The 24,931-nt window shown below is 38.3% G+C and overlaps 1 protein-coding gene across 1 annotated transcript in view; it reads left to right on the forward strand.

Moving 5' to 3' along the window:
• The window catches only part of FRAS1 (Fraser extracellular matrix complex subunit 1), a 502,816-nt gene that overhangs the window by 396,624 nt on the left and 81,261 nt on the right, over nt 1–24,931 (forward strand). The window contains exons 39-49 of the mRNA XM_074231550.1: nt 196–344; nt 2,102–2,264; nt 3,451–3,583; nt 7,536–7,726; nt 9,770–9,923; nt 12,686–12,949; nt 13,750–13,938; nt 15,411–15,530; nt 17,014–17,193; nt 22,782–22,906; nt 24,682–24,822. Of these exons, the coding sequence (XP_074087651.1) occupies nt 196–344; nt 2,102–2,264; nt 3,451–3,583; nt 7,536–7,726; nt 9,770–9,923; nt 12,686–12,949; nt 13,750–13,938; nt 15,411–15,530; nt 17,014–17,193; nt 22,782–22,906; nt 24,682–24,822 (1,809 nt within the window). The remainder of the gene's footprint in view (nt 1–195; nt 345–2,101; nt 2,265–3,450; nt 3,584–7,535; nt 7,727–9,769; nt 9,924–12,685; nt 12,950–13,749; nt 13,939–15,410; nt 15,531–17,013; nt 17,194–22,781; nt 22,907–24,681; nt 24,823–24,931) is intronic.

Raw genomic sequence — 24,931 nt, forward strand, 5'->3', positions numbered from 1 at the left:
TTCAATTTATATCAAAACAAATAATTATCTTTCAGTGAGTAAAGAGAGAAATATATATATAATTTATGCATACATATATATTCATGTTTATTTATATTTATACATGAATACATATGGATACATATTATCAGGCCTTTTAGGTTTGGCAAAAGAATTATGGTTTCATGTCTTATCTTTTTCTTTCAACTCAATTAGGATAATTCTTCCCCTGATTCAAAGATATGGATTCATTTGCTTTCTTTACCAATGTATGGGACTCTCACAAGAACATCAGGACTAGTTGTCGAAGAGCTCTCAGAAATTTCTAACTTCACAATGGAAGACATCAACAATCAGAAAATCAGGTAACAAGTTTTATTTATTTGACTGATTTTGCAGTAATGGTAATTTTCCCCCACCTCTAAGACTCCTAAAGGGACCATTTTTGTCCTCTATTGATGTTGTGTTAGAAAGATCCAGAAACAGAAACTGCCCTGGGAGTGAGATGTCTTACACAATTATTTCCGGTTCAAGTTTGAGTGTTGATGGTCACAGTGACCCTTTGGGGAAATATAATTTTAGTTTCAGGGTCATGGTAGTAGAAATCTGACTTAGGTTATCCAGTCTAATTCTTTCATTTTGCAGAAGAAACTGAAAACCAGAGAGGTAAATTGTAGGGGCAAGATCACACTAATAGGAAATATTAAAATCAGATTTTTGAATCCTGGTCCCCAAACTTCAGGGTCAGTTCTCCTTCCTTTAGAGAACTGAGTTATCATTCATTTACTCACACATTCATTCATTGTTGAATTTAAGGATGAATTCAACAGTCAATTGATTTCTATTGAACTAGGGTACACACAGTACAGAAGAAATAATACCTCTTCTTAGGGAGATAACCATCTAAAATGAAGAAGAGACAGTAGAGTCAGGAAATTCTAGATTCAAGAGCTGATGGAGACATATTCTCTCTGTGACCCTGGACACATCACTTAATTTCCAAAGGGCCCCTGCAACTTTCCAAGACTTTAAGTTGCAGAAAATGGGTCAATCTACATTGAAAGAGGGAGGCTTTTGTTTTTTGGTTTTTTTGAGCATTTCCTCTGCCAGTGAAACCACAGATTTATTCCCTCAAAAAAAATCATAAGCAGACCACAAATTCAAAATGCAGAGCATTGAACGAATGAGTAGGTAAAGCATTTATTAATTCCTTGTTGTTTGCAAAGCAGTAAAGATACAAACAGTAAAGCAAGACTGTCCCTGCCCTTAGACACCTTACACTCTAATGGGGGAGACAATAGTTGGGAAGGTTTCAGCCACAAGTTAAAAGGAAAGGTTACATGACAGCTAGGTGGCACAGTGTACCGAGCACTAGGTCAGGACTCAGGAGGACTGAGTTCAAATTCAGCCTCATATGCTTATTAGCTGTGAGGCCATGACCAAGTCGCTTAACCCTGATTGCCTCAGTTTGTCTTTATGTTAAATGAACTCGAGAAGGAAATGACAATTGATGTTTTTGCCAAGTCAAAGAGAAGGGAACAAACTGAACAAGAGCAATATGGTTCTCCAGCAAAGTAGATGTTAATGCCTTCTTCTTTAATGTCTTTTCCACTGATAAAATATTTTTGATGTTGAAGTATTTTGACGGTGCCAAGACCTTCGGTGGCATGAATGTTCCTTTCTAGGTGTTCAGTGACTATAGTGTCTATTGTAATAGTTGCCCCACAGTCTTAAAGAAGACGGTGACATCAGGGAAGTGATGTGTCGACATGAGCAGGTGCTTCCTGATGATTGCTTTCTGGAATGATGTCAAAGACTTTGAACTGGAAGCTGTGGTACTTCCCTGGCCTTTAGTTTTCGGGTCTTGAACTGAAACTGTCATGGACTGAGAAAAGATCAAGATGGTGGTGGTCTAACTCGTCTGGCACATGCTGTCTCCCCTCTCTGTCAAGGTGCCCACACCTTAAGCTAAGCTGGCTTGCCTACCCTGTGCAGATAATTAAATAGCAAGTTGTTTATGCCTTCAAAGGATACTCTGTGACTGGGGACATTTTAAAACCGAATTCTTTTGCCTGTCTTTTTGTGTGACTTAATCATTTTATTCTTATTTTGACCTATATAGGTACTCGACTTCATTTAAGACAGACAGTCAACCAATCACTGATATTTTCCAATTCTCTGTCTCTGACGCTGACAACAACCAACTGAGCAATCAGAAATTCACCTTCGTTATCACACCTGTCCAGAATCCCCCTCCCATTTTCACTTTTGCTGACCTTATCACGGTAAGGAATTTCAGAACAATGTATAGTGCTATCAGTAACCCTCAGAATACTCAATGTATGTATGAATGAATCATTTTCTACTTGAATAAGCCCCATTCCCTCTTCTTTTCAGTGCAGTCTCATAATGACAGCTGTTTTTTGACACTGAGTTAATGGTGGAAATGACTGTTTGCTATAAGGCATCTCTGTCAGGAAGAGCTAATCGTTCTGTTTTCATTGAGGCAAGATGGATGCTTCCTTCTCCAAGTACTATGATAGAAGACCTTGGAGAGTCTGATAGATCTGAGCCATCACATGAATGCTCAGAAAACATATCAGGATATACTCAAATATTCCTCATGCTCCTAGCCCCCCTTTCTCCTGATCTTCCCAGTGCTCCTTCCTTCCCTGGTAGTCCTCATGATACTGCAGTGTGAATATTTGCCCTAAAGCTTCTATAGAGAGACCAGGAGACCATCACTTGTCAGCTCCTTGTGTCCAAGGACTGTCTGTTGCCTCTTCTATCCCCAATAGTGCTTAATAAATTGATTGATCTCATAGTAATAGTTTATCCCAGAATACTGCTGATAAGAGAAAAAACATATTAGGTTATGGAAGAAGGAAGAGAATAAGCACCTACTATGTGCCAGTAAAACTGAGAAACTTGCAGTTTGGGGCAATAAGAGAGAATTAAGTTTGAGGAGTTGCTTAAGTTTATGCCCCTCTATTCCTCATGCTTATGGCTAGATATTTTCAATCCTCCCTTTCTTTTTACCCTTACATTTTAAAAAGCACAGAATTTTTAAACTGGCAACAATAAAGATAGAAATCTGAGCCCTTCTCTCAAACCCAAGGAAGCAAGGCTAGACAGTCACTTTTTGGATGGGATGCAACTTTTTTAATAGGACAATTGCAGAAAGGTGAATGCAAGAGTTGGGGTTCCTGATGGCTTTAGAATTAGCTTCATTTTTGTCATGTGACCTGGGCTTGAAGGGAGACACTGCTGCACCCCCATCATCCATTTAACTGTGACTTGGAAAAATGTCTGATATATACCCAGATGGCAGAAGTTCAGATGCATTTCCTCTAGCTCTCTAGGGTCTAATTCAGTTTTTATTGCAAGGTCACCCCAGGCTGCTCTTTTCAATACATTAGTTTTTTCCCTCCAGTACATAAGGCTATCTTTTTTCCTTTTTTTCTTACTTAGGTTGATGAAGGAGGAAGAGCACCACTCACATTTCACCATTTCCTAGCTGTGGATCCTGGGAACCTCCAGAGAGATACAGAAGTCAAAATAAGCACCTTGCCTACATATGGCTTCATTGAGAACACTAGGACAGGTACTTCATGGATCTTTATTGCTTCATTTTTCAATAGCAGAAAACACTGTGTTCACCTAATTGGAGCCAGTGATAAACTGTCTTAGTGAGATCTCTGAACTGACTGTGTCAGTGAAATTGGGACTCCTGTTATTAAGAAACTCTTCTAATTATTCAAAGCCACTGCTTGGCCATATCCCAGGTCATTCTGAGAGCAAAATAGAAAGATGAAAGTATCTGTTCAGGATATGCCTTGACCCTATCCCTACCTCTCCTATTCCTTGTCTCCTCTGGTGCCACAGTCCCAAGTGGCTATCATTGATAAGGCACTAATTAGGAGAATCGAAGGGCAGGATGGTTTGTGTTGACCCCAGTTCCTTTCCTTTCTGTGAGTAGCTTTGTGTTGTACAATGTTGGGCAGAGATGAGTGTACCTAACCATTATATGTCAACTTGACAATAATTGGAATGTTTGCTAGTAAACAAGATTACTTGGCAATCTCAGCAACTTGGCAGTGATTGGAGTGTTTGCTACAAAGAGGCAGTTTACCTATATGGTCTGTGGGTAGTGTGATCTCTAGGCTGAAAGTCTATTTTCATAGCTTTTCTATCTCCTTCCTTGCTGACAATTTATAAGCTTTTTCTTCTTGCTATCAGTTTTCCTCTTATAATATACTGTCCTAGGGAAATCTCATTTCCTCCTTTTAGAATTCCTTGTTCCTTTTAAAACACTACTGAAGCAACCTTTTATAAGAAACTTTCATGCCCCCTAGGAATACTCTCACTCCCTAAAGATATTTATCTTGTTTTTATTTTTACATATGCTTATTTATGTTCACGCTGTCTTCCAATAGAATGTAAGCTATTTGATGGCAGGTCCTATTTCATTCTTTCCTTTGTTCCTTTGGTTCATACAGTGCCTAACACATAATATATGCATACCTGGTCAGTAAATGTTTATTGTTTGTGTTGATCCTTCATTCTCTAAAAGGACCCAGGACATGAGGGTGATGTCTTCACTTGCAAGTGAATTGGATTTAAGTGAGGCAGGGCTGTGCAAAGTCATCAACCTTGTTTCTCCAGAGCTGTTGAGAGTCCAGTGGCAAGGCATAAGTGAAGATGGCTGGTGATGTTAGTAAAAGATGGTTGATTGTTGATGTGCCATATTAATCAGAGTGTATTTCATTTTCTTATATAGCAGGTCCTCCAAATCTGTGATGCATTCACCTAACATAGTTAAGCTGTTACAAAAAAGGGACATTTCCCCTCTGATAGGATTGGTGGAAGAAACAAGATAAGGGCTTGAGCAGCTATCCTGCCAGTCTTCCTCTGGTGTTGTCTCCATAATCTAAAAGGAGATGGCAACCAATTTCTGCTCAGTCTCCTTGGAGGAGGAGTGGGGGAAGAGAATGATACACAATTTTAGGAAAATCATCTATCAATGAAAGGAAGAGCATATGATTGTTCATCTCCTAGTCCTTGTGTCTAGCTTCCAGCAAAGATTTCCATGATTAGTAGTTCATGGAATTTGATGCTTTGTCCTTCCTGCTGTCCTAGACTTTGAAGTCGACAAACATTTCCAAAAAGAGGTATTTTGTTCATCTCCCCTCCCAACTGTAAATGGCAATTTGAAATCAGTCAACTGGGGGATTTGAATTTGAACTGAGAATAAGACAAGTAAATCAGAATGTGGCTTTTTTCCATGCCTCCTCTGTTTCTCCCCCCAGCTTAGAAGATGTGAAGTTTTACATTAGATGGAAAAAGAAGCTTAGTCGCTCTCTCTCATGCCAGTTGGAAAAGTTAGATATCTCAGAACCTGTTCCTGTGGTGCCTTGGGGCAGTAGCCAGCCCTGCTCCGGGCTTGATGATGGGAGTTGTGACTATCAATGAGCTATGACAGAGGGAGGAACAGGGTGCTTCTTGATGAATATGTCAACTAGAGCAGACTGTACTAAACTTTATTGTTACTATTCAGTTATGTCTTCATGACTTCACAGACTATGGTTTTCTTGGTAAAGGTACTGGGGTGGTTTTCCATTTCATTTTCCAGTAGATGAAGGTCAACAGGGTTAAATGACCTTCTTATAGTAACATAGCTAGTAAGTATCTGAGGCCAGATATGAGCTCAGGTTTTCCTGACCCCAAGCCCAGTGCTCTAACCACTGAACTACCTAATTGCCTCCTAAACAGAGGCTAAGTGACTTACCTAGTGAACTAGATTTGAATTCAGGTCTTCCTGACTTCAGATTCAGTGCTCTAACCTCTAAGCTACCTTGCTGCTTCTGTACTAAACTAACATTTAATATAATCCCTTCAGCCATTAGAATGTGAACTACTGGAGAACAGAGAATGTCTTGCTTTTTCATTTGTATTGCCATTTAATGAATGTTATTTTTATTCATTCATTTATTCCTTTGCTATGAGTGATTATTCATGCTAGATCATGGCTCATGGAAAATTGTCTTATCTGATTTGCTATTATCCATGGCAGCTAAGAAACCCATTCATCAAGACTATGAGAGTTTTATGTAAAACATATCTATCATTTATGTAGAGTTTTAATATGGGGGGGTTTGAGCTTTAAGATTTGTAAAGCCCCTTTGCAAATACTCCCTCTTTTTATCCTCACAATAACCTTGGGAGGTAGATGTTATTATGATCCCTATATTAAAGATGGGGAAATTGAGGAAGAGATAAAATGACTTACTTAGATCTCAGTTAGTGAGTATCTGAAGTCATCTGAGGTCCCACTGACACAGCCCTATTTCCACCTAGCTTCTTTGATCCCCTTCAGAGTCCATCAGTCATACTAACAAAAGTATCTCTATCTATGTAAAACTGAATGGGCTTGGGGGCCGCTAGGTGGCGCAATGGATAGAGCGCCTGCCCTGGAGTCAGGAGAACCTGAGTTCAAAGAGTTCAAATCCGGTCTCAGACACTTAATAATTACCTAGCTGTGTGGCCTTGGACAAGCCACTTAAACCCATTGCCTTGCAAAAACCTAAAAAAAAAAACTGGATGGGTTTTCAAAGCACTTTGGTAAATATTCTCCTAATTGACAATATATGTGAATGTGTGTCCTTGCAAGATAAATATCCTGCAATTGAAGACCCTGTCAGAGAGGCTTAAAGGACATACTTGGGCCACTTCTTTAGTCAGGTTAGTTGGAGAGCTGAGTAGAAATTCTGATTTTTTAGTAATAATGATAATAATACCACTTATAGTGTTTCAAGGTTTGCATAGCACTTTACAAATACCATCTCATTTGTTCTTCATGGTAACTTTAGGAGTGGGTGTTATCATTACTCTCATTTTGCAGATGAAGAAACTGAGGCAAATAGAAATTGAAGTGTCTCATGTACAGCAATATCTAAGACTCCAGATCCAATACTTTGAGATATTACTTGTAATATTTTTAATTCTAATGCATTTGTTAGGATATAGAAGAATCAATATCAATAGTAAGAGTATAACTAATTATATGCATAATAAAAATAATGCCCAGTCACAAAAGAAAAGAAAGGTTCAGAGAAAATAGGTCCCCTGGGTTTATTTTTCTTTTTTTAAATAATTCATTCATTCATTTATTTGTTTGTTTGTTTGTTTATTTATTTATGGACTAAAACAAGCATTTTCATAGCATAGTATAATAGAAAAGATAATTGCACATGAAACTATAAATCTATTATGTACAACTTATATTCCTTTCAAATATATAATAATGTTGCCATGTAAAATTTCCCCCTTTTGCCTTCCCTTCTGCCACCTCTACCAGAGTCTGCCAATTAGTAGATGTTTAATAAATGCTTATTCCACTAATTGTTTCTATCCACTGTATCCTCTCACTGCCTAGTGTGACATACCACTTCTTTCCTTAAATGCTTATTCAGTACTTTCTGATCATGTTTCCTTTCTAGTTTAATTCAATCAGTAGGACTTGCTAAACAGGATTTATCATTTCTCTCATCATATAGGCAGTCGTTTTGGCCCTGGAGGCAGCAGTGACTTGGAAGCATCCTTCCCTTTTCAGGATATTCTAGAAAATCACATTTACTACTTTCAGAGTGTTCATGAGAGTATGGAGCCAACCAGTGATAGCTTCAGTTTCTATGTGAGTGATGGATCCGGCCGTTCAGAGATTTACAGCATCAACATCACCATTGAGGTAAACACTTTAGGAAATCGGCCCCTGATCACAGGGACCTGACCCTTGGAGTAACAAATAGAAATACATCCACAGTAGATATGAGTGGGTTTGACTTTCAGCTCTGAAGGTCAATATTAAAATGACACCACTGAATTAGAGAATGACATGGAAGCTGGGGAAAGTGAGGCTCAGGATTTAAATGTCTGCTTTCTGAGCCCAATTTGCTATTTAATGTTTGTAAATCTCTTTTAAAGGTAGAAGAAGCCCCTCCCCCTCCTCATCATACTATGTGCCAACCCTAGCTAAGTGCTTAGAAGTATTATTTCATTTATTCTTCCCAACAATCTTAAGAGATAGTTGTTATTATCATCCTCATTTTGCAGTCAGGGAAACAGTGGAAAATAGATACTTGGTCAAAGTCACATAACTGGTGTCTGAGGTCAGATTTAAATTTTCTGACCCTCAGTCAAAGCTCTATTCACTGTGCTACTTAACCTCAATTCTTGTACTTTTCGTTAAAAAAAAAGTCAATTCAAGGCATTGTTCATTATATGGGAATGTTGATGATTTATGTGGATTCACTTTATATCCTACTACTTTGCTAAAATTATTGTTTTAACTAATTTTTTAGTTTAATCATTGCAATTTTCCAAATTCATCATCTACAGAAAGAGGCAATTTTATTACCTCATTCCCTATTCTGGTTCATTCTATTGCTTTTTCTTCTTTTAATGCGACAATTTTCAATGCAATATTGAATAATACTGGTGAGAGTGGGCATCCTTGTTTCATCCCTGATCTTGAGAAGACTTCTAGATTATTACAAATAATGCTTCCTTATTTGATACGTAGTTTTAGATACGGTATCATTTGGAAGGAGTATATTTTTCTCGTATGACCTTCTACCAATTGAGTACTAGAGACGATTCAAACTCGGATAATTTGACTCCAAAATGGGAACTTTTATACTTTTTTGCATAAATCCCCTCATTATACATATCAAAAAATATGATAGTATTGAAGACCTTTTCTCATCTCCTCCAACACACAAACCCATAACAACAAACATTTGATAGTGTTAGTATTTAATTGTCCAAATAGAACCTGATTCTTATAGGACATTTAAAGGCAAACAGGTAGAGTATTAGAATTCAGTGTGATGTTTGTCCTTCATTCTCAGAGAAGACCCTGACATCAGGAGGTGATGTCATGACAAGCACATGAATTAGATTTGAGTGACGGGGGCTGTGCTAAGTCACCAGCCTCACTTTCTCCTCCAGAGCCATCTGGGTCCAGTGGCCAGATATGAATCAGGATGACTGGAGATGGTCTTGGATGTGAGGCAATCAGGGTTAAGATCACACAGTTACTAAGTGCCAAGAGTCTGAGGCTGGATTTGAACTCTTGTCCTCCTGACTCCAAGGCCAGTGCTTAATCCACTACACCACCGAGTGCCCTATTGGAATTCAGTATCATCCAACTGAGAGAGCTTTGGAGACAAAGGATCTGTGTTTGAATGCTCTCATCTACTCAGTGTTTTGTGTCTTTGGGCACCCCATTCAAATTTGTGACCATTGAGAGAGATGGATTAGAGGAAAGTTTGTTGCCTGCTGCTACCATGCCATCAAATAGCCTCAGTGATATGGGAAAGACCTGACTCTTAAAGTTCAAGGTCTACATTGATCACCAACCATTCTGATCTCACTAGGTCAGACCACTAGGCTCACATGGAAGAGTGAAAATGGTGTCTTTTGTATTACACTCCTCCCTGTAATCAATCTCATGTTCAAGTATGACATCATTCTCCTGATGTCATGATTTTCTTTGAGATTAAAATCCCTTTCAACTCAAAATCCTCTGATCCTATTTATCTGACATTACTTTTTCCTTAATAAGGGAATATTTTTTGTGTATGTTAGCTCTACTCTCAAGCTATATTGGCATGATCATCGTAATTAGGTATAGATAAAATGTCAAGGGATAAAGGGCTAGCCAATACTTTGAGCAGTGTGTGTTTTCCTCTAATTTTTATTTATGCATATTGTTCTCTACTTTAAATAGAAGAAAAATGATGAGTCTCCCAAGATGACCATCCAACCCATCAGGGTGCAGGAGCGCTCAGGAGTGGTGATCAGAAATACATCTTTGAGTCTGCAGGACTTAGACACTCCAGATAATGAACTGATTTTTGTACTAACAAAAAAGCCTGACCATGGTAAGACACAAACATCCTTCAGTGTATTTCTTCTTTTTCTTTTCTTCTTCTTCTTCCATTCTTTTTTCTTTTTTTTCTTTACCCCCTTTTTTTTACTTTAAAATTTTTTATTTATTTTGAAGTTCAATAGAAAAAGAACTGCAGAAAAAGAACATTTCTATATACACAGCATATAAAAAGGCCATATCAAACCATGGATTTTCATTTCATGCTGTTTACTTCTTTTGAAAAACCACATGGCAAATACTGCATGTCATTTTCTGTGCGTCTGTTTTCTTTTGTTTTCTGCTGTGCACTTGTTATTTTTTTCTTCCATGCCACCCTAGAGAAGGCTACCATTATAAATATGTGCATAGATGTTAAAACAGGGTATTTCTTCCTAATGGAAGTCCCTCATTGCCATTAATGTTAGTTCTAAAGGTATGACTTGGATTTTCCTTCATACCTCTGAAAAGAGGCAGGAAAATTTCTCATGAACAAAATCAAATTTATAAACTACTAATAGTTTCTGAGAAGCTGAGTGGGTAGTGAATAGAGACCTGCCTTCAGGAATCAGGTAAAGTCTGTGTCTGAAAGATATGTTGTCTCTGTGGCCCTGGGTAATGGGTCCTGCCCTCTTAGTTGTGCCTAGGCTACTAAGACTGAACTCCAGAGCATTTGCCAGTCTGAATTGGTAGGAGTTGTTTTTGTTTGTTTATTTTATTTTATTTTTATTTTTTTAATTTTTGCAAGACAATGGGCTTAAGTGACTTGCCCAAAGCCGCACAGCTAGGTAATTATTAAGTGTCTGAGGCTGGATTTGAACTCAGGTACTCCTGACTCCAGGGCTGGTACTCTATCCACTGCGCCACCTAGCTGTCCCTTGTTTGTTTATTTTAAATCAAGAGTGCCTTACATTGTTGAAATCAGAAATCTGGCAAAGGAAAAGAATTTATTAAGGGAGAAAATAGAAATAACTTTGTGGGCTATCATTTCAGTGCCTTTCTTTCTGTGTGGCCACAGACAAGATACTTGTCATACTTTATTTCCTCTATTCAAAATTGATATTACTTGACTCAAATATGGTATGGAGATTATTGTTGTGTCAACAGGTTTCATATTTAATAAAGTAAAATTAGTGCTGTGGGCCAGTGTGATTTTAATCCTTTTTGAATAGAGAAAATTCACTATGGTATGTAAGTAATCAACAATGCTATTGAGTCTCAATTTTGAAACCTAGAAGCCATCCTTAGCTTTTCTGTATTCATTAATTAGTTATGGTTTGCTTACTCCATCTTCTTAGAACCTCATTTGTCCTCTTCTTTCCATTCTCTCTACAACCATCACACACAGCCAGACTTTCAACCTTTCATACTTGAGATATTGCACTAGCTTCTTCAATAATAATAATAATAATAGTTAATATCATATAAAGTATATTCTATATTGCTATTCCTCAATAATATATTTTTATATTCCTCATGCTCAGATCTGACAGCTCAAATAGCAACCTCAGTGTCCCCCCATTACCTTTAGTTTTAAATGACAATGCCATTCCTTTTGCCATTCAAAATCCTTCATATTATGGCTCCAGACTGTCATTCACTGTCATTTGTTCTTCTCATATTGGTTTATGTGTGCTCCTCTTGGTGGACATTCTGTCTCTCCTCTCCATGCTTTGGAACAAATTGGTATAGCTACCTTTTACCTCAAACACTCTCCTCATATATTGGAAGCCTTCCTTTCCTTTAAGGCTCAGCTCAACTCCCATCTCCTTCTGGAGACCTAGTCTGATCTCCTCAACTGTTAGTATCTCCAAATCACTTGCATTTTTGGAATATATCCCCAAACTCTTAGAATTTAAAGCTATAGGAGACTCTTGGGACATCATGTATATGTCATATCATTCACCTACTCCAAGAATGTAAGCTCCTTGAGGGCAGAGATTGTCTCATTTTGGGCTTTGAATCCTCAAAGCCTCATATAAGGCTAACTAAATAACTCTTATCTATTTATTTATCTCAAAAAGGCAGGAAAATGATAAGAAAAACAGAATGCTGATCTTACAGATAGAGCCAATATTGTTGCTGATTCTTGCATTATCAAATTAGCTTACATTAGTAATTTGCTTATTAAAATATGTGCCAGTTATGCATAACCTATATTTGATTGTTTACTGTCTCAGGGAGGGAAAAATAGGATGTGAAACTCAAAATTTTAGAAAGAAACTTTTAAAAAATGGTTTAACATGTAATTGGGGAAATAAAATATATATATATTTAAAAAATTAAAAATAAAATATATTCCAGGAAGAATTAAAAAAACATGTCATCAATATAATAAATAAAAATATCTTTCTTGACTTGTAAAGGAGCATAAAATACTTTTCACAATTATCTTCTCTGGACAGAATTTAATCATACCATCCCCATTTTGCATTGGAGGAAACCAAGATTTAGCTACAAAACTCATAGGGCAGGGCATGGTCCTTGGGCTGCTGGATGACCATTACAATATGCATCTTTTTATAAAACTTTAACCTAAGCTGCAGAGATGATGGGTCTTCTGCTTGGGGGTAAGGCTATGGCAAGAACATGAGGGTCAGCAGCATTACTTGACAAGATGTAAAACTCAATCTAGTTTCTAGGTTGACTCACGGTCCCAGAAGTGTTCATTTGTATCACTGAGTGCTTTTGGTGAGAGTTTCCAGGAGATACTCAACTGCAAGTTCTCAAAAAGATGAATTTGGTTCCTAAAGCAGCTTCCATTTTTTTTCTCCTTAGGTTATCTCCATCGAAGACAGATTTCCTCTGATCCCCTGGAGAATGGCCGAATCTTATCCCAGGGATCCTCCTTCACTTATCAGGATATCCTGGATGGCTTGATCATCTATACCCCTAGTGGTCCTGGTGTGGCTGTGGATGAGTTCCGCTTCTCCCTCACCGATGGCCTCTATACTGAGACAGGGAGGGTAGAACTATCCATGGAGTTCCCCAAGAGCAAGCCTCCTCATCTGGCTGTGAACCGAGGCCTACAGATGTCAGCAGGTATTGAGGGGAAGGGGGTCAACCAGCTACAAGGGAGAAAACTAGTAGTGGTGACTTCATTCCTTATCTCTTCCTCCAATGGTATGCATTGTCTTCCTTGGTGGTCTGGTAAATACTATTGACCCGTGGATATACTAAGACAAAGTGTTCAAAATTTGTGAATGAGAGAATTCTGTTCATCAGACTCTATCTCAGAACAAGGCAGCATCTCTGGGCTCCAGGTTCCTCAACTGTAAAATGGGGATATTAATCTTTATTCCCCATTTCACGGGGGGAGTTCTAATGAGATAATATATTTTAAGCAACTTGCAAGACTGATAGCATCGTGTCAGCTGGTATTATTATCATCTACATTTTTATTGTTATCAGAGGAAGGAAAATCTTCCTAGGGGATAATTAGCCCATTAGGAAGGTATTGACCTGTTTAATGCCTGGAGAAATTAAATTTCGGTCCACCAGCATTCATGATCAAAAGTGACTGACCTTGGCATGTATGATTTAATAAGTTGTAAATAATAATTTCTTCCCTGATCCCCAGAATTAATTTGGGAAGCAGTTGAAATGATGAACCACTAGTTTAGAGGGGTAACATTGTGTGAAGACAATTGAACTAGCAATAAGGACACCTGTATTTTTGTCTCTGTTTTGTCACCACCAGATAGAATTGTGACTTTGGCCTAGTTTTGTGACCTTGGACTAATTAGTTTCCTCATCTGAAAACTGGGGAAAATTAGTAAAATCTTCCCTGAGCTCTCAGCTCAAATGATTAGAAGCATCTTTGTCATTTTTCTCTTCTCCAGGTTCTGTCGCCCGGATCACAGATCAACACTTAAAAGTGGAAGGCACCATCTTGGATGACCTGAAGGTTACCTATGTCATGAAGAAAGATCCCAGTGTGGGGCGTTTGCAGCTGGCAAGGAATGACAATCTGGAGCAAATTTCTGTTAAGGGACCAGTCAAGAGTTTCACCCAAGATGATATCAGCCAAGGTGAGCCAATTCAATTCTCCCCACACCCCTCTTCCCACCTCAGTATCCCTTGGCCCAGAAACATTCATTTCCCTTGTATCTCACAATTATAGGAGCCTGGTAGTCCTCCAACCTCATGGTAATGAGCAATACTTCCCTGATGACACCCCTTCTGTTTTATATTTGAGCTAGGATATATCTTCATTATCTTTCATGGATTTTTCCCCCTTCTTCCTGTTAAAAGAAAATTTTGTTTAAATGGGAGAATTCACTTATTGTTATTTGCTTTTCCTTAAAAGATACCCAAAACTATCTTCTTTCTGTCTGGAATTAGATTACTGCTTTTGCAACATCACTGATAGAATTCTGGTTTATTGTGTAGGGAAATGAAGTTAAAAAGTTCTGTGTGTGTGTGTGTGTGTGTGTGTGTGTGTGTGTGGAAGAGAGAGGGAGAGACAGACAGACAAATAGACAGACAGACATAGACCCAGAAAGAGAGAAAGGTAGAAAGGGAGACATATGTAGAGACAAAGAGAAAGAGGGAAAGAGAGAAAGACAGATATGTGGAATGTGGGGATAGATTAAGGTGAAAATGATGTCTTCCTTAGGTGGGCAATTTGTATCTTTTCTGCTCCCCAAAGAGTACAAGTTAATGAACTAAGCAAAATGGAAGGACATAAATCAGAGCTGCCTAGGGGAAATTACCTGGTTCATCCTTCTGTTAGGAAATGCTGATGCAATGTGAAAGTATAAATGTTAAATGCTAGCCTATTACTAAGCACGACTTTCCAGAATTTTTTTTAAAGTTGAGTTGAGGGGAGAAGTTTGGTCAGGACAGCAAGGCTTTGTGCTAATAGAAGTGATTGCATGGGGGAGCCAGAGGAAGGTGCAGGATCTCTTTTGTCAATGGGATTCCGGACCATCCCCTTGCACAAGATGGGCTTCATTCATGCTAATTAAACTGCATGCACCCAACAATGGAAACAATAAGATGGAAATATGAGCATTGCTTAACCGTTCAGTTTGAAGATATATTTTGGTAAAATTTTGACCATAGAAGATTGGAAAGCGCTCTAAAGGAGAGGGACAAAAACAAGGTTGCTAAGTTTTTTTGAGTCATTTTTATCCAAAGAAAGTCCCAGCTTACTCTCAATGAGACCACATTCTTTTGGTGGGGGAGATACCTTGAGCACAAAGATACATATTAGTTTCAGGTTCCTTGGCATCATGTGTATTGACTACTAGCCTCTTTCTTCTAGCTTTGTTGGAGAATGACTGGTTGAAAGAGAATAAAAAAAAAGAAACTGCAGGCTTTGAGAGTTTTATACCCCTATATCAAAAGCTTCCTTCTCAAAAGTAAGGCAGGCTCAGTCTAAGGTGTTTCTTAAATTTGAGGGGAAAGGTTAGGAATGATTCTCTTGCCAGATTTTTGTAAACAAGGGAAACACTAATGGCAAATCTTTGCTCTCTGATGTTTTTCCTCTTCTTTGCAGGATGGGTCGAATACAGACATGAGAAGGGAGAATCCGGTGGCAGTTTTGCTTTTAAATTTGATGTGGTTGATGCTGAAGGCAATAAGCTGACTGACCAGTCATTCTTCATCAGTGTCCTAGGTAAAGAGAAGATATCAGACTTCGAAAAATGTCAGATAGTTTAATGATAGCATTTAGGTTAGACTTAATTGGATACTTATTCAGTTTATGATGGGAAATGTATACCAGGAAACTGAAATCATTTTTCCTTTATCTGAGGGAAGTCCATATCTACTCTTCCATGGAATGGCTTGTAGCTAGGTTTGGGGATTTCTGGAGAGACTGAAGCTGGGAGATTACTTGGACTTGGGAATTCTGAGCTCAAGTTGATCAGGTGTCCGTATTAAATCTAACACCAGTATGATACAGCCCCCAGAATGGAAGGCTGTATAAGGAATGGCAACCAGCCAAGCTTACTAAAGGAGCAACTTAGTGCTTCCATGCCCATCAATATTCTGAGTAGTCACAGCATTTAAAACTTGGGGAAGACAGGGAGACCTATCTACCCTACCTCTTCCTCCCCCCATACCCCCCAAAAAGGAACAGAATTGTCACTATTACTCTAACAGACTTTTTACTAGTTATATAAGCCTGGAAAAATGAATTCTCTTTGCTGAAATTCAATTTTTCATATGTGCAAATTGAGGATAATAATAATCAGATGACTTAACCTTAATAATATTAAGCATTTATTTAGAGTTTTAAATTTTGTGAAGCATTTTTCAAACATTATCTCAGTTTATCCTCACAGTAATGCTGAAAAGTAGAAACCCTAGTTATCTCCATTTTATAAATGAATAATGTGAGACAAATAGAAGTCATAGATAATGAAGCATCTGAAGTCAGATTTTGAACTCAGGCTTTCCTGACTGCAAGTCTAGGTCTCTGTTCTCTGAATCACCTGGCTGCCTCAGTCACCTACCTTCCATCATTGTGATTAAAGCACGCTGCAAACCTTAGAGTTAACTGTGAGCATGATTATTATTAGGAATGTCAGACAAGGTGGCATCCTGGATAGAGAGAAGGGCCACAAGATCAAGGAAATCCAACATACACTGGCTTTGTCACCTTGAATAAACCAAAGACTATAAATTGCAGGGGAATTGCTAGTCTGCATTGGGAGAGGGGATTTTCCTCACCATGGAAATCACCAGCTAGGGCCACCCCCCCAAAAAAAAAAAATTGGAAAACACTCATCATTTGTTATCATTCAGTCATTTCCAGCTCTTTATGAGTCATTTCCAAACTCATTTTGGGGTTTTCTTGGCAAAGATATTGGAGTGGTTTGCCATTTCCTTCTCCAGTTCATTTTACAGAAGAAGAAACTGAGGCAAATAGGGTGAAGTGACTTATCTAGGGTCACTTAGCCCACATCTGAGGCCAGATTTAAATTTATATCTTTCTGATTTTAGAGCCAAAATTCTATCCACTGCACTACACATTTCTGGCAAACTGTGGAAGTATAGTTAATCACTCTTGATATATATATGAGCAGTCCACCAATCATTGAGAAAAAGTCAAAATGGCTTCTTAATTCTTGTCATTTTGTTCCCTCTCTTCTCAGAAGACAGATTCCCACCCACCATCATAATTAACAAGGGCTTGGTCCTGGATGAAAACTCTGTAAAGAAAATCACAACCTTGCAGCTGTCAGCCACCGACCAAGATAGTGAGCCTGGGGAGTTGATCTACAGGATTACAAAGCAACCTCATCTGGGATACTTGGAACATGCAGCATCACCAGGTTTTTTTTAAATACTTTTTTTGGCTTGTTTTTTTTCAAGAAGGGGGGGAGAAAAGGAAGGGAAGGAGAGAATTAAGAACTCAGAATTTAAAAAAATATATTAAAAATTACTATTACTTGTAATTGAAAAATACATAAAGTAGATTTTTATTAATACCTTTGATTTTTTAGATCACAAGGAAGCATAGGTGGGAGGGGATCAGCAAAACTCTATTAGATTATTGCTTGACTGATTATTGTAGGTATAATTAGGATGGTTTTGAATTCCTTTCTGTGTTTTCCTTATCCCTTGGGTCTCAAAGAAAGACCTGGAAACAGCAGGAATGGTCATTACAATGGAAAGAACTTTCTCTTAGAGGTAGTGTAGAGGGAAAAGCCCTGGATTAAATGCTGTTGGATGTCTTTGGACATGCTCGTTTGTGTAAATTAAGCATGTTAACCTGAATGATCTCCCATTCTACTGGCTAGTACTACTGGGGTCCAACAGAGAGTCATCCTGTCTCCAGAATTTATAGCCTTAAATAGAGCCAAATTATTACTTCATTTCAGCCCTGTTTCTATTTCAAATAGAAGCAAATGTGTTTTCTACTCAAAAGCAAACTTGGTCCCTTTTTTGGTTAAAAAAGTAGTATATAATTTGTTAGATTTGTTGACTCCAGAGGTCAAAGGACTAAAAAGTTCCAGAACCAGCATTAAAATAGGAGGAATAAAAAATACAGGAATTTAACCCAAAATACAAAGAGAGAGAGAGAGAGAGAGAGAGAGAGAGAGAGAGAGAGAGAGAGAGAGAAACAAGTGTAGCATATCACTTTAAACGAGGACCTGACACAGGCGTTTGAGGTAAGAGGCACCATGTTGTTCCCAAACTCATTGCTCTCTGGTCTCCATGATTTCATCAACTTATGAATTAATGGCCATGGCGCTGAGACCTTCAAAGTCCAGTTCTTACTCTTGCTTCTTACTCAGTTTAGCCAATTAATCATTCATACAATTGCCATGAATATTTGACTTTTGGGAAACATCCTAGTCTAAATTTTAAAATAATCTAGAATCATTCATTCATGAAGCACTTATTAGTTAATTGGTCATCTGTCGATTTAATTACACATCACTGTGTCTCAGTCCTTTGCTAAGTAAATGCCCAGAACACAAAGAAAGGCAAAAGGTAGTGCATGCCCTCAATGAGCTTCCAGTCTAAGGGGGAAATATTATGCAAACAACTAGACAACTAATGGTGGGTAGTCTATATGGAAGATTTATTAACCTGATAACAAGAATTTGGAAAGGCTACTTATAGAAGGTGGGATTTTAACTGGGACTTAGTGATAATTAAGCTTATGAAGCCCCTCTCATATGCCAGGAATAATGATAGACACTAGGAGAGTTAAAAAAAAAGTATATGTGGGTATGTATGTGTAATATGTATTTGTCTTTGTAGTTTATGTGTATGCATGCATATGTATTTCCATATACATACACAGAAACACACATTCCTAGTCTGTAAGGAACTTCGATTGAGTGAAGCAAATGTGCATATTATATATTATAATATATAGTGAATTTATAATATAACATTTAATGTATATAAAATATAACATTGATACAAGATATTTTTAGAGGCAGGATATGTGGGTATCTGGCTAAGTTTTAGTATAAGGTAGTGCTTCAACTGAATCTTTAAAAAATGAGGGATTCCAAGAGGTGGAGGTGAGCATGGAATGAATTCAAGGCATGCCACCCAGTCACTTCAAAGGCACAAGTATAGGAGATGAGAGAATCAGAGAATCTGACTATTGAACATTGACTATTGGGTTTTCCAGTCTCAGCCACATACTCAGTGGATCCCAACTATAACATGTACAATAATCTCCAAGCAAGGAGGAGGAAGGAGACCCAGGTCTCACTGGTCAACTAGCCCAAGTCTAATTCTTTCACGTAATTGTTTGAAGACAGTCCTCCCAAATCTTCTCTTCTCATCCTTCTTTCTTTCAAATGATGGGATTGGAGTGCAATAACATCAGTTTGGCTAAGTCAGAGAGTTTGGGAAGATAAACTGAGGTTAGACAGTGAAGTCTAATGTTAAATAGAAAAGAGGCAATGGACAGTCCTTGGAGTTTGTTGAGTAGAGAATTGACATAGCCATGCTCTTACTTAATGCATAGCCCTTTGACACATTTAAGGACAGATTGAAGATAGGGAGGGAGATGAATATTTTGTTTGAGGCAATGTATTAAACGACATGCCAAGGATCACCCAGCTAGAAAGTGTTTGAAGATGAATTTGAACACAGATTTTCCTGATGCCAGGACTGTTGTTCATTGCACCACCTAGCTGCTCTCAAGGGAGATTAATTATGAAACTATTGTAATAGTTCAGGTAAGAAATGATGATGACCTGAGTAGAGAGAAGGGATGAGATACAAAAGAGATCACAGAGGCAGAAATGGTAAGATTTGGCACTAGATTAGATATGATGAGAGGTGAGGGACTGAAGAATCCCTGACAATGAGGAGGTCACAAACTTGGAAGCCTGACAGGGAAATTTAAATGAACTGTAGGCTTGGGGAGAAGATAACTAGTTCTGTTTGGGACATGAGTTAGTGGTGTTTATTCAGTTTAAAATGTTCAATATAAAGTGACATGGAACTAAAGCTGGGGAGAGAAACTTGACAGAGATCTGGAAGTTATAGTTACATAGAGAAAATCAGCCTTTCTATGACTATTTTTACAAAAAAAGTGCTGTTTCAAGTGGCTTTTTATTAGACAACATTTACATGATTAAAAGCATTATATTCAGAGGACATAAAATGGGTTATGATGACATTGCAGGATGCATATTATTAGGGAGACCATTTGATGTTGTCTGCATCTTTTCAGTTTCAATGATTTTTCATCTTATGCTCGTTTTTCTGCGTTAGTCAAGATTGAATCAAAATCGCCTCCTTTTATTCTTTGTGAAACAAATGTATTTTCATTTGTGCCTGTGCGTGTTGAACCCTAAATCCATTAAATTCATCCCTAAACTGGGGTTTGGATGTTTCTAAGGCATTTCTTTGGGTTGGATTATTTGCCCTTGTTGATGTCAGCAAAAAAAAAAAAAAAAACAACCAACTTAGCTTTTTCATAAAGAGCAAAGGAAGACTGATTTAAATGTTCCCCTTTTGATTCTGACATCAGCAACACTGCTTTTTTGTCATTAAAAAAATCAAAAGCCACCATCACAAAACCCTGCCATGGTTTATATTCATATCTCTACTTGTCGTTAACTATTTCTTCAGAAGATAGAGCAGCCTTTTGCTCTACTGGGGCATTAGCTTCCCGATGAGGCATTTTATATTTTCTGTGTTTGCAGCATCAGCTCTTAACAGGCTGGAACTGAAATAGTCCGTCTTATAGATTTCTGTCTAACCCTTCAAGGCAAAGCTATATCTCTCTTGAAGGATGTAATAACATCAGGCTAACTGCATTGAGACTTCAAATATTGTGGAATCCTAGAATGTTATAGCAGAAGAAACCTTAGGGATCATCTGGGAGAAGTTCTTTATTTTACAAATGATTCTGAAGCCTAGAGATGGGAAGTGACTTACATAGTGTCAACTCTGAAAATAAATGACCAAAGGGTCACAGAAGTTATGCAACTGCTGTTTACCCTGAAAATACCAAAGAGTTCACACAGTTTACCACAACCACTGTTAACTCTAAGAAATAAAATAAAATAAACCAAAGAACTAACAACATCATAAGCAAAAAAGGTTATTTTTATTGCTTTGGAAAAGTAACATGTGCCAGGGCCTGTTCTAGGAGGAGACCCACTTTAATGGGTCTTATAATAATGTTTGTCTTTCATTTTTGATGAAAACCACATCAGGGAGTTGATGCCATGACAAGCACATGAATTGGATGTGAGTGAGGGGGGCTGGGCCCAGTCACCAGCCTCACTTTCTCCTCCAGGAATCAGAATGACTGGAGTTGGCCTGGGATACGAGACAGTCAGGGTTAAATGATTTGTCCAAGGTCACATAGTTAGTAAGAGTCAAGTGCCCAAGGCTGGATTCAAACTCCCGTCCTAACTCCAAGGTCAGTGCTCTATCCCACCTAGCTGCCCTTAGTGAGTCTTAATACATATACCAAAGACTAGGCAGTAAATTGTAGCCCTGAGATTGGGGGGGGGGGATGTTAACAGCAACAATGAGACAAGATTGATTCATAGAAAGGCTCTATGACTGGAACATGGTTCCTGTGGGTATTTGTCTGAGCTCAGGGATCACCTGGTGCTAGGGTGAAACAATTCCAGGATTTTGCTTCATCTGAGTTCTTCCACACCATGAATCAAAGGATTGTTGTTAAGCCAACCAAGCTTTGGGCATTTTGGGACCTTAGCGTCTCCTATTAGTAAAAAGAGAGGGGTGGTCTTGGCATGGAGATCTTGACAAGAGTCAAACATGACCAGTTAGTAAAAAGAGATAGGACATGGGCTTCTTAATTTCTAGTCTAATGGCTCATCATTAGCCCAATGCTTATTTCTCTTTTTGAATCTGTATCTTGACATATCACCTAGAACTATCTATCTGGATTCCCAGACTGACGCAGAGAAATGCCATTATGATCTTGGCTCACACTGTGAAGTATGAAGTGCCCAGGTCATATCATGTCTGGGGTTTGGTGCCCCTTCTTAAAGAGGACATCACCAAGTTGGGACATTCCAGAGGAGGGCAGCCAGAATAGGGAAGGAAGAGATCATGTCACAAATGTGTAATCAGAAAGAGGCTGTTTATCCTAGAGAAGTCCAAAGCAGATATGAGAGTTGTTTAGCTATTGAAAGAGATATCACTTAAAATGAGATTTGTTCTACTTTGCCATAGAAGACAGAATTAGAAGCAAAGGGTAGATTTGAACCTAATGTAAGAAAAGTTCTCCTAAAGTTGAATAGTCTGCCTTGGGAGGTAGTAGGTTTCCTCTCATAGGAAGTTTTCAAGGAAAGGTAGGACAAACACTTATTGTAGGGAAGACAAAGCACAAAGGCAGAGTAAAGGAAGGAACTTATATGGCTAATGAATTCTAGAACGGCAGAAGCCGCAAAATGATGGAGAGAATTTTCCAGGGTAAGACTTCTCAGAAGATCAGCAGGATGAAAACTCAAAGTCAGGAAGACCCAAGTTCAAATTCCGCTTCAAACACTTACTATCCACAATTCTATACAAATCACTTAATTTCTTTGTACTTCAGTTTCCTTTTCTGTAAAATGGGGATGATCGTGCCTATCTCTCAAGTAGTAATGAGGATCAAATAAGATAACCTATGTAAAAATTTTGCAAACCTTAGAAAGCTCTATATAAATGCTAGCTGTTATTGTTGTTGTTACAACTATTATTCATTCTTGTTCAAATTTGGTTTGAACCCTGAGGTCCCTCCCAGCTCTGAGATTCTGTCTTATCCATATGATGTCAGACCAAATGGAAGACCATGACATAAATGAGATACTCTTCTATTATCTTGACTTCCAGAACTGGGGCTTGGCCCTATTTCTCTGATTTTTCCTTCTTTTATTTTTTCTTTGATCATTTAACATTCTTTTTCCCCTTTTTCCAGGCATCCAGATTAGTTCCTTCACTCAAGCAGACCTAACTGCTCGAAGCATCCAATACATACACACCAGTGAGGTGGAAAAGCACAATGATGCCTTTACCTTCACAATCTCCGATGGAACCAACCTAGTGAGTGATGGAATTCTTTCTTTTTTTCCTTTCTTAAGGGCTTTCTAACCTGCTCCAGTCTTTTGTCTAATAGTTCAATGGATCCAGGTGGGTATCCCCTCCAGTTTCACAGTGAGGTTAAGACCTCATTCCAATTCCATTTCCAGATCTTGAATTGTCTTCTTTAAAGATTGATAAAACAAAACTTGTGCTTTCCTGGCAGAGACATTAAGAACCCAGCTTGGTTGGGCATGGGGACAGCTAGGTGGTATAGTGGATAGAGCATGGACCCTGAAATCTGAGAGACCTGAATTTAAATCCAGATGTAGAAACTCAGTGGCAGTAGGACCCTAGGCAATCCACTTGCTCTCTATTTGTCTCAGTTTCATCATCTGCAAAATGTGGCTAATAATAGTTATTGTAAGGGTCAAATAATGTAAGATATGTAGAACATTTGACATTGTAGACACTGTATAAATGCTAGCTATTATTATTATTGCTATAATTTACAGTACCTGCTGCCAGTTGAGTTTGGGAGTTCTGAGCTACAGTAGACTAAAATCAATTGACACCAAGATGGTGAAGCCCTGGGCGGGGGGGACATCAGGTTGTCTAAGGAAGGGTGAATCAGCCCTTGTTGCAAAAATGAATATCAAATCATGTTAAACAGGAGTGGGATGGAACCTATGAGTGGGCACTTCTCTTCCAACTTGGGTAAACTAGGAAGCCAGAAGAGCAATTTGTAATTACTCCCAAAGGGCAACAAAAATGTGCACATCCTTTGATCCAGCAATACCACTACTGGGTCTATACCCTGAAGAGATCATGAAAAAGGGTAAAAACATCACCTGTACAAAAATATTCAGAGCAGCTCTGCTTGTGGTGGCAAAGAATTGGAAATCAAGTAAATGTCCTTCAATTGGGGAATGGCTCACCAAACTGTGGTATATGTATGTCATAGAACATTATTGTTCTATTAGAAACCAGGAGGGATGGGAATTCAGGGAAGCCTAGAGGGATTTGCATGAACTGATGCTGAGTGAGATAAGAAGAACCAGAAAAACACTGTACACCCCAACAGCAACATGGTAGTGATGATCAACCTTGATGGACCCACTCATTCCATCAGTGCAACAGTCAGGGACAATTTAGGACTGTCTGCAATGGAGAAAACTATCTGTATCCAGAGAAAGAACTGTGGAGTTTGAACAAAGACCAAGGACTATTACCTTTAATTTAGAAAAAAACTGATATTTTATTTCTGTCTTATTGCTGTCTCTTATACTTTATGTTTCTTCCTTAAGGATATGATTTCTCTCATTACACTCAATTCAGATCAATGTATACCATGGAAAAAATGTAAAGACTGACAAATTGACTTCTGTGGGGGGGGGGGGGTGGAGAGGGAAATGAGATTGGGGGGTGGAAATTAGAAAATTTAAAAAAATAAATAAATTTTTAAAAAATAGGCCAGAGAGAAAAAAAAATTGAGAGAGAGAGAGAATATATTCAAGATCACCTTCATAGTACACATAAATACCTAAGTAATCTTTTAGTGAAAGGTGGTAAAATAATAAGAAAAAAATTTCTTTAGCCTCTTTTGGATACATTACTATATCTCCTTGAGAATGGGCAGGTTGAGTCATGAAGACCTCCTTTAAAAGCTTCTATGTGGACTCTTCCTTGTCCTAATGATCATTCTAGAATCCATATGTTGAATTGGGGAAAGGGATGGGGGGGAGATAAGTATTGAGAAAGGAAAAAATATGTACCCTATGCTTTTCTTCTCATTTTAGGTGAGTCAAACCTTTTACATCACCATCAACCCTGTGGATGACTCATTGCCCATTGTACAAAACACAGGAATTCGAGTGCAGGAAGGGGTGAGGAAAACAATTACAGAGTTTGAGCTAAAAGCTGTTGATGCTGACACAGAGGTAAGGCCAGCCCTTGTCTGGTGGTGCTAAGAGAGGTGGTGTGTATGGGAGGAGGTGAGGGGTGAGGGGGTCTTTGTGTTTGTCTGGCTTTGTGTTTGGGGAGGGCCAA

Source organism: Macrotis lagotis, chromosome 3 (assembly GCF_037893015.1).
Source record: "Macrotis lagotis isolate mMagLag1 chromosome 3, bilby.v1.9.chrom.fasta, whole genome shotgun sequence".
Lineage (NCBI taxonomy): Eukaryota > Metazoa > Chordata > Mammalia > Peramelemorphia > Peramelidae > Macrotis > Macrotis lagotis.